This window comes from Cynocephalus volans, chromosome 2, assembly GCF_027409185.1.
Source record: "Cynocephalus volans isolate mCynVol1 chromosome 2, mCynVol1.pri, whole genome shotgun sequence".
Taxonomy (NCBI): domain Eukaryota; kingdom Metazoa; phylum Chordata; class Mammalia; order Dermoptera; family Cynocephalidae; genus Cynocephalus; species Cynocephalus volans.
Window position 1 is genome coordinate 98644078 of NC_084461.1, and position 15105 is coordinate 98659182.

The 15105-nt window shown below is 33.4% G+C and overlaps 1 protein-coding gene across 10 annotated transcripts in view; it reads left to right on the forward strand.

Annotated features, from left to right (window-relative positions):
• The window catches only part of APC (APC regulator of WNT signaling pathway), a 121338-nt gene that overhangs the window by 52134 nt on the left and 54099 nt on the right, over positions 1–15105 (forward strand). For all 10 annotated transcript variants that reach the window (XM_063087820.1, XM_063087823.1, XM_063087824.1 and 7 more), the window contains 3 exons: positions 5186–5270; positions 6059–6257; positions 14186–14294. In XM_063087820.1, coding sequence (XP_062943890.1) covers positions 5186–5270; positions 6059–6257; positions 14186–14294 — 393 coding nt within the window. The remainder of the gene's footprint in view (positions 1–5185; positions 5271–6058; positions 6258–14185; positions 14295–15105) is intronic.

Genomic DNA, 15105 nt, shown 5'->3' on the forward strand with positions numbered 1-15105 from the left:
TGACAATTCAGATAAGCCAAAGATAAGCCATAAAGTGCTTCCTTTAAATGAAAAGGTGAAAGTTCTCTATTTAATGAGGAAAGAAAAAGATCATATGCTGAGGTTGCTAAGATTTATAGTAAGAATGAATCTTCTATCCATGAAATTGTGAAGAAGGAAAAAGAAATTCATGCTAGTTTTGTTGTCGCACCTCAAACTGCAAAAATTATGGCCACAGAGCATGTAGGGTTTGGTACTGTCTGTGGTTTCAGGCATCCACTGGGATCTTGGAACATATCCCCAGAGCAGAAGGGGAGAATTACTGTAGTAGTCAAGGATTTTAACATAAGTATTACAAATGTCTTAGAAAAAGAAAAATGGATAAAATCGAGGAAAAGATGAAAAATTTTGACAGCATTGAAATCTATAATAAAAAAGAATCAAATAGATATTCTAGAACTGAAAAACACATTTGATATTAACTTATTGGATGGGCTTGACAGCAGGTTGAACACAGAATTAGTGAACTAGTGAGAAGACAGAATTAGTGAACTTGAAAAAAGGTTAATAGAAAATATCCAAACAGAAGCACAGAGAAAAAATGGAAACAAAAAACAGTATGTGAGAGTTATGAGGAATACAGGCAAATAGATGCAGGAAGATGTAATTTAAGTCTCGGGGGAGAGAGATGGTGGCTGAGAATTAATGTAAGTTGATGCCAGATTATTAAGACAATGTGGTAATTAGATTAGACTAACAGAGAAATAGAGTTCAGAAAAATATTGACATATATTTGGTCACCTGATTTATGACCAAGGCATCCTTGCACATCAGTGGGGAAAGGTGGTCTTTACAATAAATGGCTCAGGGGCAATTGGATATCTGGATGGAAGAAAAGAACCCACAGCCCTATCTCATGTCATATGCAAAAATCAATTTAAGATGGATTAAAAACCTAAATGTTACAGACAAAACAGTGCCTTCTAGAAGAAAACATAGGAATAGCTTCATGTCCTTGAAGTAGGCAAAGATTTCTTAAACAGAATGCCAAAGCACTAACTAACCATAAAAGGGAACAAAAATTGATAAATTGGACTTTATTAAAACTAAGAACTTTTGTTCATCAAGAGACTCCATTATATTTCTAGAAGAAGACATAGAGTAATGTCTTTGTGGCCTTGGGGTAGGCAAGATTTCTTAGGACACAAAGCACTAAACATAAAAGAAAAAATTTATAAAATGCACTTCATCAAAATCAAAAACCTATGTTTTTCAAAAGATTTAATTAACAAAGTGAAAAGGCAAACCATAGACTAGGAAAAAATATTTGCAATACATATATTTTACAAAGGACTTAGTTCAGAATATATAAAGAATTCCTATAAACTCGTAATAAAAAGACAATCCAGTTTTTAAAATATAGCCAAAGACTTGAAAAGACAATTCAAAAAGGAATATAAATGGCCAGTAAGCACATGAAAAGGGATTCAACATCATCTGTCATCAGGGAAATGCAAAAACCATTTCACTCCTACTCAAATGACTAAAGATTGAAAGAGTCATCATGCCAAATGTGGCGCTTTGGGAATGCTCAGACATTGCTGGTAGGAGTGTAAAAACCATTTCAGCAGTTTCTTTTAAAGTTAAACCCTGTGACTCAGCATTTGAACTCCCAGAAATGTGCTCAAGTTAGTGCATATGTCCACTCAAAGATATATGTAAGAATGTTCACAGTAGCATTCTACATAATAGCCTCCAAACTGGAACAACCCAAATGCCCCATGAAGAGGAGAAAGGATAAATAAATTGGGGTATATTCATTTAGTGTTCTACTACACAGCATTAAAAAATAATTGATACATGTAACAGCATTGATGAATCTTACCAATACTATGTTGCACGAAAAACATAAGACACACAACAGACTGTATACTGTATGGTTCCATTTATATGAAGTTCAAGAGCATGCCAAACTTCTCTGATAAAGAAGTCAGAATATAGCTACCTCCACTATTTTGGGAATGAAGACTGATTGGTAAGGAGCTCAAAGGGAACCCTCCCAGATGCTGAAAATGTTCTGTATCTTCACCTGGGCAGTGATTACATGGGCGTAAAAATTCATTGGATACTTAAGGTTAGTGTACTTTACATATGTATTTATGTAATAAAACAAAAAATAACAGAAAAAAATTACTTGAGGTTAATTTTCATTATGGAATAGCCATAAACTATTAGCAGCAGACTAATGAGTAATGTAGGTCATACTGGATAATATCCTCTTACCTAAGGCAAAGTAACTGGATATGACTGTAAATTAACATGTCCAGTTTTTGTTGGTGAGCTTCATAACTCAGAGCACTTACAAAAATAATTTAAGGGACACATCACTGGAATAAGTTAGTAGCTTTCCAAGGCGGCTACTTTGAAAATCTTTTTAAACATTTTTTTAACCTTGATTTTGAGTAATTTTATTTGCTTCTATGCTTATAGCTTTTATCAATAGATTTCTAACAATATGTGTGGAAACTTTTTTAAAAATAAATCACACATTTAAAAAAAAAATTTATAATTCCATCACCTGAGGTAGAAGTTTGATATTGTGTATATTTTTCTCTCTTTGTACCTACCATGCAAACATGCATTTGATGGGAACATATTTTACAGCATACTTTATCCCTACATAATATGTTGTCATCTTTCCATGTTGTTAAACATTTTATATTTTTTGTAGTTCCATAAGTATTCCATTGTATCGCTAATGCCATCGTTTATTTAATCCTTATTGTTGCCCATCCAAGCTTTCAAGGCCTTTTAATTTCTTTTTTGAATGTTACTTAATTTTTTTTATTTACTTTTCTTTTTTTAAACATGTTTTTGGGGGGGTTTTGGGTCTTTTTGTGTGTGTGTGAATGGCCATTACAGGTATCGAACCCTGGACCTGGGTGTTATCAATGCCATGCTCTAGCCAACTGACTAAAGAGCCAGCCCTAAACATGTTTTTTTAAAGACCATTAATATGCCACTCGTTTTGAACAATTAGGTATATGTCCAATGACATGTCAGGAAATTTTTTATTGTAGTTTTAAAATTTTTAAGTCATTGTACCTTTTCTAAGAACAATTAACATTTTTTGCAATACGTATTTAAAATTTAGAAAACAACAAGCAACAAAAGAAATTGCTTATGATCTCAGCCTCCATAGAGTAATGCTGTTAACATCTCAGTGATTCTGTTTTCAGCATCAGCATCACCTAGGAATTTGTTCAAAGTGCAGATTCTCAGCCTCTAGAGACTTACTGAATCAGCTTTTTTAAGCTTTTCAGGTGATTCTGGTCCATGCTGAAGCTTGAGAACCACCACTGTAGGCTTTGCAGAAAAATTTTGCAAAGAGAGATTTAATTAGATCTGTGCTTTGAAAGGGTTACTCTGACAGCTCTGTGTTGGACTATTTATGGCATTCTTTTAATAGTTTAGGTAGGGTTAATGCCAGGATAATGACAGTAAGAATGCAAAAGAGATGACTAAGAGAGATAATAGAGGTGGAATCAACAGATTTTGATAACTGATTGGGGGTGTAAAGGAGGAGGTGCTAAGGATTTGAGCTGGAGTAGAAAGAGAAGTCTTAATGCCATTTAACTGAGAGAATACAAGGCAAAGAACATGTTTTGGTGGTACAAAATTTCAACTCAGTTCTGGACAAATAGATGTGAGGTACAGATGTAAGGCATCTGTCAGTCAGTTGGGAAGGTGAGTCTGAAGTTTGCAAGTGAGATCAGGATTAGAGACATATACTGTAATTGGAAGTCACCTGCACAAAAGTAGTAGTTGAATTGTGAGACTGGGGAGCATAAGAAGTAGGCGCAAGATTAAAGGATCATTAAAGGACTATAAGCAGTAGCAGTGTATGGAAGGAGAATTGGGATCCTTGAAAATCACAGGTAGCCTACAGTGATCAAACTTTATGGAAGAGAAGGTGTCCTGAAATTTATAGTAGGCATTTTGGGTGTATTTCACATTCATTGGAGGGAGGTATCCCTGTGCAAATTTCTTTTCTATCCCACAGATGTGATATACTCTTGACATAATATTTTGAACATGAATTCCAGTCACGTTCATGTTCCCACATCTACTTACCCAGGCCTTTCAGACTTCAACATGGTCTGTTATTTCAAGGTCAGATCCTAAGGTCACAGGCTATTTTTTATTAACATAGGGATTCTATTTTTAATGCTTACAATGTCACTGTCAAGGTAAACTAGTGAAGTTGTCTTTGCTGCATTCACTCACTTTTTGACAAGATCTTTTCAATGCATTTGTGGATCACTTTTCATATAGGGGAACACTGTCCTTATTTACAAGGTTGTAAAAGTTCAAATACATTGTCTTGCACTTGGTAAACCTAATTAGCCAAACAGCTGACTGTGCTAGGACCTAGAATGGAATACCTCCGTATATGAAAAATATAAATATAAATTATTATTAACAAATATGTACTAAAAGCCACTGTTCACAAATATAAGGGCAGAAAAACTGGTAGAAAATGAGTTTCCAATATTCTTTGAAAAAAATTTATCAAGAAAGGATTTACATGGGGAAGGAAATAATGGCATCAGAAGTTGGGAGGCAGTGAGCATACAGTAATTTGAATACCTGCTACATGTAAGTCATTGTACTACTAGTAGTATATACTTAAATGTGGAATATACTTAAATATGAATATTAAGTTGTTAAACAGCAGAGTATAAAGTGTTAATTTGTCTGGTGTTTTTCGTGGTCATGTTAGTGCAAATTTAAGAAACATAGAATATAAATGCATAACTAGTTTTTATGGCTTGGGCAAGTCTCTGGGTCTCAGTTCGTTTATCTGAAAAATGGAAATAATTTACCCTGTTGTATTATTTAAAAATTAGAGATAATAAATGTGTCTTAAGTATGCCATATAGTATCTTGCATGGAGACTCCCCATACCACCATTATTCACAAAATATCACTATTATTGTTGTTAGGGTATGATTTATTATTTGTAACGAATAATAAGTGATATGTCTAAAGTGCTCAACAACTTATAACATGTTTTCAGAGTGATCTGAAAGAGCTTTTTTCCTCAGCATGCATAAATGCCAAGTGACACAGAATCATGTCTTCAAGAAGTTACTTAGGAGTTCATTTTAATATATTGTGGGTTTTCTTTTTTTTTTTTTTATAGGAAGTACTTAAACAACTACAAGGAAGTATTGAAGATGAAGCTATGGCTTCTTCTGGACAAATTGATTTATTAGAGCGTCTTAAAGGTAGATTTTAAAAAGATGTTTTAAATTAATTCTTTAAGCTGAAATTATCAACTTTAGGTGTGTAGATCCAAATACAGCCTCTCTTGGTTTGGATGTTCATATCTGTTTTTTTTACACATTAGGATGTAGTTGTTAAAGTACACATATATAAAAAATCTATTTTTTTTTTCAATTTCTTCAGTTAAACATTTAACTGCCTTTGAATAAACTATTGTAGATCTCTTCCTTGATAATTTTCAGTTCTTTTTAACGCTCATTTCTCTTCTGCTGATCACTAAATAGGACTTCATATGCTGTATACCACATACTGAGCCCACTGTCTTCTCTGAAGAAGTATTGTCTTTTTCTCTTCCATCCAGCATAGAAATGCTTTATTTTCTCATGTATATAAGCTGATTATAAGCCATTTTAGCAAAATTTTAAAAGAATGTCTTTCTCATTTTCATGCTTGAAAATTCCAATGTCAAAACAGGGAAAGTCCTTAATAATACTTGAAGTGAGGTAGAGAAATTGCTTTCAGGTTCTAAAATATTATCTAGAAGGAATCTAAAGAAGGACATTTTATCTAATTTTCCTTTAACACACCCCTTATTTTCCCCCTGACCTAAACTGACTTTGAAGGGAAAGTTTAGCTCTTCTGGTTCTAAAACAATTATTTATTCAGTCATGTATATTTGTGGCTAAAATGTGAACATAAGATTTCACTTTTAAAATAATATATAGCATCAGGAGTATTTTAGACCACTTAAAGCAATTGTTACATAAAAATTTATCTCTGTTTTATTTAGAACTTAACTTAGATAGTAATTTCCCTGGAGTGAAACTACGATCAAAAATGTCCCTCCGTTCTTATGGAAGCCGAGAAGGATCTGTATCAAGTCGTTCAGGAGAGTGCAGTCCTGTTCCTATGGGCTCATTTCCGAGAAGAGGGTTTGCAAATGGAAGCAGAGAAAGTAGTGGATATTTAGAAGAACTTGAGAAAGAGAGGTAACTTTTGTTCATTATATAATAAACATTGACTTGTACACTCCAGTTTATTGCTGTTTTGTAATATAAGATATAAAGTATGAAATTATGGTAGATGAATAACACTTATAGAACATTTTGCATTTTTTAACTTAAAGATAGCATGTTACTGACTGTACTTATCTTAAATCTAAAAAATGTAAAGAAGATAGTTTCTTGGGATTCTAAGATTTCTTTCTACTTTGTCACTTAAATACTTCAAATGCTCTGAGTATTGAGTAATACATATGATCACAATATTTATATCTGGTTAAAATATGTAACTGAATTTTAACTGAATTTCTAGTTATCTTTTGAACTAAATCCAATAACTACTAGATCAAGTATAAGATTACTTCCATTATGGAATGCCTATTACAAATGGCCACAAATGAAACATTTCTTAATTTGTCAGTTTCAGTGTCTAAAAAACATTGTTTGACATATGAAATGAGTTCTGGTTCCTCATAGCTAATGTACTAATTCTTTTCTTCCTGGAGTTAAAATGATTTCACTACAAATATCAGAATATTGATTATTTTCAAGAATTTTATCAAGTATTATATGTCCCCTAAAAGATTCCTTAATGCATGAATTGTACCTTACCTTCATATTTTTGAAAGTTCTATTAGACAGTCAAGAAGTGGTAAAGTATATAAATGTTACATATTAGTTCTGTGACTTTGGTCAAGTCATTAAATTTTGTGTGTTGTCTTCTTTTGTAAACTAGGGATATAGTTCTACTTTGGAGTTATGAAAATTGGATACTAATGTATGGAAAATACTCAGCATATCTCACTGAGAGACAAAAGGCCTTTTATTTCTTTCTCTCTGGTTTTAGGTGTGCCCATTTATAAAAATAGGGGTAATCATCTAGATCAGAAGTGATGTTAAGCTTTTTTCCATCTATTAAGATTACATGAGTCTCTATTTCATACCTTGAACCTAGACTAATGAAACACTACCCTGAAAAACTAGGAGTGAACCAGGGTCCATAATCTTCCATTTCTTTGTCTCCTTTGAGCTTTATTAAGAGGCAAAGGACATGTGAACATACCAACTTTCCTAGGAACTTACTTTGTTTCAGGAAGGTTAAGTCCTGATTTTATTAGCAGAGAGAGTTTTGGAGAAAGAGATTAATTTTTTAAATAGGCTTTGAAATAGTTTTATTGCAAGTACTAGTTAACCTAACAAATGCAGCAACAAGTACTAAGGAATACTTAAAATAAAAATGTTCTTGTTTTCTGTCTTGACATTTATTTCTTGCCAGTCTTCCAGAGTTCTTTAAATTTAAATCCATGAGAAGCTTATTTCTCTTTTCAAAGCAGTGATCTTGATATGTTTTATTTATTATAAAATAGCACTCTAAATAATTTTAAGCTAGTATTCTGACTATTAACTTCAAGTGGAGAATGCATTTCTTTCTAAAATATTTAAAGATGCTTTATCTCTTTCTAATGTTGTTATAGAAAGGATTTCTTCTTTTTTGTTTTTCTCCCAGAATATTGCCCAACTTCTAATTCAGGCATTATTGCACACTATAAAAAGTTGCTTTATCTGGAAAGAAGGAGGTATCGGCATGGGTTGTTCAAATGTTCTCAGCCTTCTCTAATGATTAGCATCACGGGGTTAGCCTTAAAAAGCATCATAATAAAAATCATCAGTATCCCACTCCACACTTTCCTATCCCCAGTCTTGCATCTCATGAGATAGTTACTTTCATAACTCTAATATGTTTATATTACTACTTTTTGATTTACTAACTTTGAACATGACTTATTGACTCACCACTTTGAAAGATGAAGACTTGTTAAACACACTGTTAACCTACCCAATTTTCAATTCTCTACCAATTTTTTGTATACATATACACATAAGTGAATATACTTACATATAGTATTTGTTCTTACATTTGTTACTTTTGAAAACTTAGGTAACATTCTTCTTTGTTTCTTGTTCTATCCTGTTGCCAACTGTGTCTGCTGAAGCCCCAGTATATATGATGATGCAATATATATTTACTTTCATTTTGTTGAGACTGATAATGGTTACATTATGCAGTATATATTTGAGTCTTTATGTTTTTTCTCTAAGTTAATTATAGACCTTGAAATCAAATAAGTGTTTTTGTTATGGCTCTGTTGTTGTTTGTCACTGTGGAGTCAAGTAGTATGCTAGGATTAATTTTTCCTCCCTGTTGGTAGAATATCACACCCTCTGTGTTGCTTGAAGGAAGATGGTCCTATTTGGACATTGTCTTTCTCATGTAGTTCTTTGTTTTTTTCTAGAGTTTCTAATTTCCTTTCTTTTATGTTGTTGGGAACATAAACTTGTGCCTTTACCATAATACTAGGATCTTCTGGTTTTGTTTTCTTCTTAAAATAAATTTTTATTGGAGCCCATTAACTTTTCTATTCTGATTTGGACCATTTGCTTCCTAAGCCTTGGATGGTCTAGGTTGAAACTCATTTTTTTCTTCATTATTAAGGTTGCTGATACATTTCATACCCATCTGATTCTCATTCCTTTGTAAGTGACCATTTTTTCTCTTTTGAAGCTTTTTGAATGCCTTGTTATGCATGTTTTCTTCATTCATCATGTTAGATATTTACTATGCCCTTTTTGATCTGGAAATTTGTTTTCCTCAGCTTTTGAAAATTCTGTGTTACTTTGATTTTCTCCCCTCTGTTTTTTGTTTGTTTGTTTGTTTGTTTGTTTTGTCTTGTTTTGTTTCTGTTCTTTTCCTTCCTTAAGTCATAGATTAACTCTGTCTCTTTTTTCTCACTTTCTGTATTGCCCAAGATAAGTGCTAGAGGTGTAAGCCAGCCATAAATCCAGATCATAGTTTTATAGCTTTTTTGAACCTTGGCTTTCCAGTCCATAGAGTGAGCCTAAGAATACCTCAAAGGATGTTGCGAGGATTAAATTAGGTTTTTTTAAAAAGCCCTTAGAGGGCCGAGCCCATGGCGCACTCGGGAGAGTGCGGCGCTGGGAGCGCAGCGATGCTCCTGCCGCGGGTTCGGATATCACTGGCTGAGTGCCGGTCACGAAAAAGACCCAAAAAATAAATAAATAAATAAAATAAAAAATAAAAAGCCCTTAGCCCTGTGCCTGGTACATAGAGCATTCAATAAATGCTAGCTATTGGCATTGTCATGTTCATTATTAATCAATTGCACAAATATTTATTGAATGCCTAATACATATGTGCCATGCTCTTCTAGGTGACCCTGAGTTAGCTAGAGAACTAAGAAGACGTGAGATTAACATGCAGAAACATTTTTAATACTTGTTGGCAATCACAAAACAGGCCTTTACTACCCTAAACCCTAAAGACCTTACCTGCTCTGGGTCTAGCCCTAATTTCAGTTCTGAGCCTTAAGAACCGTTGTGTGAGTCACTAGGTCAACTACTATCATTTACCCACTTGTTATGATTTTGGCTGAAGATGCTGTAACATTGGCTTCCCCAGAGCATTTTGTCACAATTTAATCTTAAATTTGATAATAACAGCTTTTCCTTAGTATCCCTAATCTCCCCCTCACTCCACCACCACCACTGCCATTGGCTGTCAATTTAAGTAACATGTTTAACACCCAGCTCTTATTTCATAAAGCCACTTACTGGAGAACAATCAGAGGAAATAGTAGCATCACCGTCTATCCCACTCTCCCTCACCTCAGAACTGATAGGTCCTGCAGGTCACTAGGGAAAGCTGAAAAATAAAATCAGATCTCATCTTTATGCTAGTTGTGGTACCCACCTGTAAAAGGGGTTCAGGCATTTAACAGTGCTTTATCCTGTTCTTGTCAGAAATGGGAGAGAAGGGGCAGCTTCTCATTGGTCTGCACTTCTCTGAGGTTGCTACATTTTAAGCAGGGGCTAACTTCCTTCCCGTGTGTTCCCTCACTAGCGAGGTTGCCACATCAAGAATGAAGGCTTATTTCTTGTTTTTATAATTGCTTCTCAGGAAAGGAAAGGAAATTTTAGCAAGAACAGAACCTTCCACATACTCATATTTATACTCACTACTAAGTTCCATTAAATAGAACTTTTAAAGTAACAATAATATCAGAGTGGGGAACATCTCTCTGTATGACCAAACTTCAGAAGGCATAGTAGAAAATATCCACAAATCTGACTACATGCAAACCAAAATTTTCTACATATCAAAAACATAATAAACAAAATTAAAAGACAAGTGATAAACTGAGAAATTATGTATGTAACACAGTAACTGATAAAGGGCTACCATTTTAATATAGAAGACATTTTATTAATGAGTAAGAAAAAGTCACAGAAAAGGGAATACAAAATTTTTTAAAGATATAAATTAATTTATTAAAAAGGATATTACGTTTTTTAAGAGGGATAATTAACGGGTGGAGGGAAAGGTCAAGACAATTCAGTTAAGAATGTAATTGGCACAATCATTTAAGTGTGCATTCCTATAGATTAAGAGATCTGCTAGCCCACAGATTCTGGTTCTCTGGTTCCTAGTTCAGTCTACCATTGGGCAAGTACAAGAATGGTGTGTATTCATTGTTGAAAGCAACCCTCCCTCCCCTTCTTTCAGAATCTGAGCCCTTTCAAATGTAAGTCACAGTGGCTGAGCCTGTTGCCAGCTTCAGCACATTTCTATTGTCATCTTTGGTAGCTCAATGGTAACCACTGGAATAACATGAAAGTTTAAGAGTTAAGAATATATTGGGAATATGGCAGTATCCCTATAGGGTGGGAGAACTCTAGGCTATACTCTTGCCTAAATCAGCCGCATGTTAGTCAGAAGGGCTCCAATATAATTCCCTCTAATGAAAACAGTCAGTACTCCCCTTACACCCCAAACGTTTCCTGTCCTGTCAGTTGTGGGCAGACTAGGTCTCACTCATCATGCCCCGGATCTCCTCCCTTCCTCTTCCTCCCTCAAATCTCACTGCAGAATTTTCTTAAATATAAATTAAAGAATCAGTTTACATACATGGTAGGGACTGGCTGCCTGGAAGTTTTTGTAGGACTGGCAGGCAGGGTGGAAATCCAGGAAATCTAATCGATGTTGCAGAGTCCAGAATCCACAGGGTGAGCCGCAGGCTGTCTTGAGGCAGGATGGCTAGAAATTCCTCAGTTCATCAGAGAATGGAAACAGGTTCCTGGGATGCCTTCCTCAAATAGTGACAAATGGTTTTTAAACTTGAAAAATGCTTAACCTCACTCATATTAAGAAATCAAATTAAAACCGTTATGATAAAGAAAACCCTAGATATGCAAAAATTAAAAAGTTGGATTAAACATGTTGGTGAAGGTAGTAGTAGGAGCATAAATTGGTACATATAACAAGGACAATAAGTTAAAAATTTGTATACCCTAAGAGTTTATCTTGTATACAGGCTTGCACATCTGTGAATTGAGGATTAAATAAGGCTATTCAGCAACATTAGAAAGATTAGAAAGGGCCCAAGTGCCCACCAGTGAAGAACTGATTATAGTGTACCTTTTCATGGATGCTTGAGTACTGTGGAATACATGGAATATTATGCAACTAGCAAAAAATATGTAATAACTCCTTATGTTCTGATATGGAATGATCTCCAAGATAGATTTTTAAGTGGAAACAAAGTTATAGGACAACATATACAATGCTACTATTTATGTTCAAAATGTACATGTAAGTATGTACATATATCCTTGCATTTATAGAGAAATATACACAAGAAAGCTGTAAGTGGTTGCTTTGGGAAAGAGCCACATGAAAGGAGATAGACCATATACTTTGTGTACCTACTATGTTTTCTTATATTGTGCATTTATATTTATAATGATCAGGTATATAGTATCTTAATATAGATTGCTAATGAGGACATCATCAGTTGTATTGTTCAGGAATTACATAACAGATTCATATCCAAATAAGTTTCTCTCTCTCAGAGTAACTTTTTCTTATTACAAAGTGACAATATATTTTTTATTATTTTGGCTACTGAGAAACTGAAAGCCATCCTTGTGTCTGTCTATACTCTAGGTTTGTTTTTTCTGACATAATTTTTGCTTTACTTAACTCCTTTATTATTCTTTTTATTCTTGTACTAATTTTAGATTTTGTTATATCTGTACCTGTTACCTGTCATTATATTCTTAGACTAAAATAAATGTGAAGAAAGTCTTTCGTTATATTTATTTTTTGTAACTTACACATTGTAATTATACATACTTAAAGGGTACAATCTAATGTTTTGATACATACATATGTTGTATAATAATTGGGTCATGGTAGTTAATGTATCAGTCACCTCATGCATTTATCATTTCTTTGTGGCAAAATATTCAAAAGCCTCTCCTCTAGCTATTATGTAATATACAAAACTTAAGTGTTAACCATAATCACCCTACTGTGCTATAGAACATCAGAACTTATTCCTGCTTTCTAATTGTAATTTTGTACCTGTTGGCCCGCCTCTCCCTGTTTTCCCTCCACTTCCCTCCCCAGTCTCTGATAACCACTGTTCTATTCTCTGCCTCTGTAATATCTTTTTTTTTTCTTAGATTCCACGTATGAGTGAAGTCATGTGTTATTTGTCTTTCTGTACCTGGCTTACTTCACTTAACATCATGTTCTCCAGGTTCATCCATGTTGCCACAAATGACAGGATTTCATTTCTTTTTTATGGCTGAGTAGTATGCCAATGTGTATGTATAACATGCTTTTTTAATTCATTCATCTGTTGTTAGATACTTAGGTTAATTCCATATCTTGGCTCTTGCAAATTGTGCTGCAGTAAACATGGGAGTGCAGCTATCTCTTCAACATACTGACTTTATTTCCTTTGGGTATGTACCCAGTAGTGGGATTGCTGGATCAAATGGTAGTTGTATTTTTAACTTTTTGAGGAATCTCCATTACTGTTTTCCATAATGGCTATACAAATTTACACTGCCACCAACAGTGTTCAAGTATTGCCTTTTCTCCACATCCTCACCAACACTTTTTTTCTTTTGTCTTTTTGATAATAGTTATTCAAACAGGAATGAGGTGGAATCTCACTGTTGTTTTGATTTGCATTTCCCTGATGATTAGTGATGTTGAGCATTTTCTCATATGCCTTTTGGCCATTTGTATGTCTTCTTCTGAAAAGTGTCTATTATTACCCTTTGCCCGTTTCTCAGTTGGGTTTTTTGTTTTGTTGCTGTTGGGTAGTTTAAGTTCCTTACATATTCTTGATCTTAATACCTTGTCAAATGTATAGTTTGCAAATTTTTTCTCCCATTCTGTAGGTTGTCTCTTCACTCTGTTAAACAGTTTCCTTTGATGTGCAAAAGCTTTTTAGTTTGATGTAATCCCATTTATTTATTTTTCTGGGCTTTTGAAGTCTTATTTGAAGTCTTATTACTAGCCCCATGTTGTAGATTGTTTCCCCCTTGTTTTTTTCTAATAGTTTCATAGTTTCAAGTTCCACATTTAAATCTTTAATCTGTTTGGAGTTGTTTTTGTATATGGTGACGGGTACGGGGCTAGTCTCATTCTTCTGCACGTGGATATTCAGTTTTCCCAGTACCATTTACTGAAATTGTCTTTCCCACAATATGTATTCTTTGTACCTTCATTAAAGATCAGTTGCTGTAGGTTTGGTTGAGTATTCTAAATAAGTATTGTAGTAAGAATGATTCTAGTAAGTATTCTAGTAACGACGATTACCAACTTACTTAGGAAAAAAAGTAAAAACTTTTTAGTATTCAAATTTTAATGATTATAATGTTCTAAATTCTACCTTCAAAAATCCAAATCAATAAGTTTTTCATTTATTTATTATTAATACTTTAGTTTAAATAGAGAACTTTACAATGACAGCTGGTAAGGATTCTTTCTTACTTGTGGTCTGTATTAGCATTGTGTAAACTTACCTTTTTTTAAAAAATAGATCATTACTTCTTGCTGATCTTGACAAAGAAGAAAAGGAAAAAGACTGGTATTATGCTCAACTTCAGAATCTCACTAAAAGAATAGACAGTCTGCCTTTAACTGAAAATGTAAGTAACTTGGCAATACAACTTATTTTAGACTTTAATAACTTGATCTTTAAAAATACCTAGGCTATCCATTGAAAATTCAGGATAACTGAATTTATAGTTATTTGTAAACTGTAATGTTTTATCCAACTTTAAATCTGAATGTATAATAGTTAATGGATTTTTGTTTATAAAGATGAGAAAACTTCATTGTACTCAAACAAATATTTATTGTAAACCTCTAGTTGAGAAAATCTATTGTTTGAATCCTAAAGGACTCAAGAGTTAAACTAGGCAACTGGTTTTTTATTCCATGTATTGAATTGCCAAACAAATTGTCTAGAAATATTTATCAGCATCTGCCTATTTTTTGTACTGTATTACAGGAAACATGCCAGATAGTTTTTGCAATAAAAATACCTTTGAAGATAATTCGAATCCTATTCCAGGCATAAATGATAATAGCTATAGGTGTGGTTGTTAGTATTTTTACAAGTACTAACGTCTGTTTGTTTTTCAAATATGTAAAAAAAGTTGTAATCCTATCAGCCTGTCCTTCTCCACTCAACCTCTCCTTGTCAACTATTTTATTCATGGAATGTCACATATAAGAATATTTTTAAAATACATTAATTTTCTCAGACAAGACTGTATATTGCAGATGTTGTCCATAAATATTTTATATATTTTTTAAAAAGAGAAAGTAGGCTAATTAAAATATAAATTATTCTCTTAGCTTAGATTTTTTATTTTCTAGTGGCACTTTTGAGAGAACATAATAGACAAAAAAATAAAAATAGAAAGAAGGAAAATTTTTTTCAAAACATGTAGT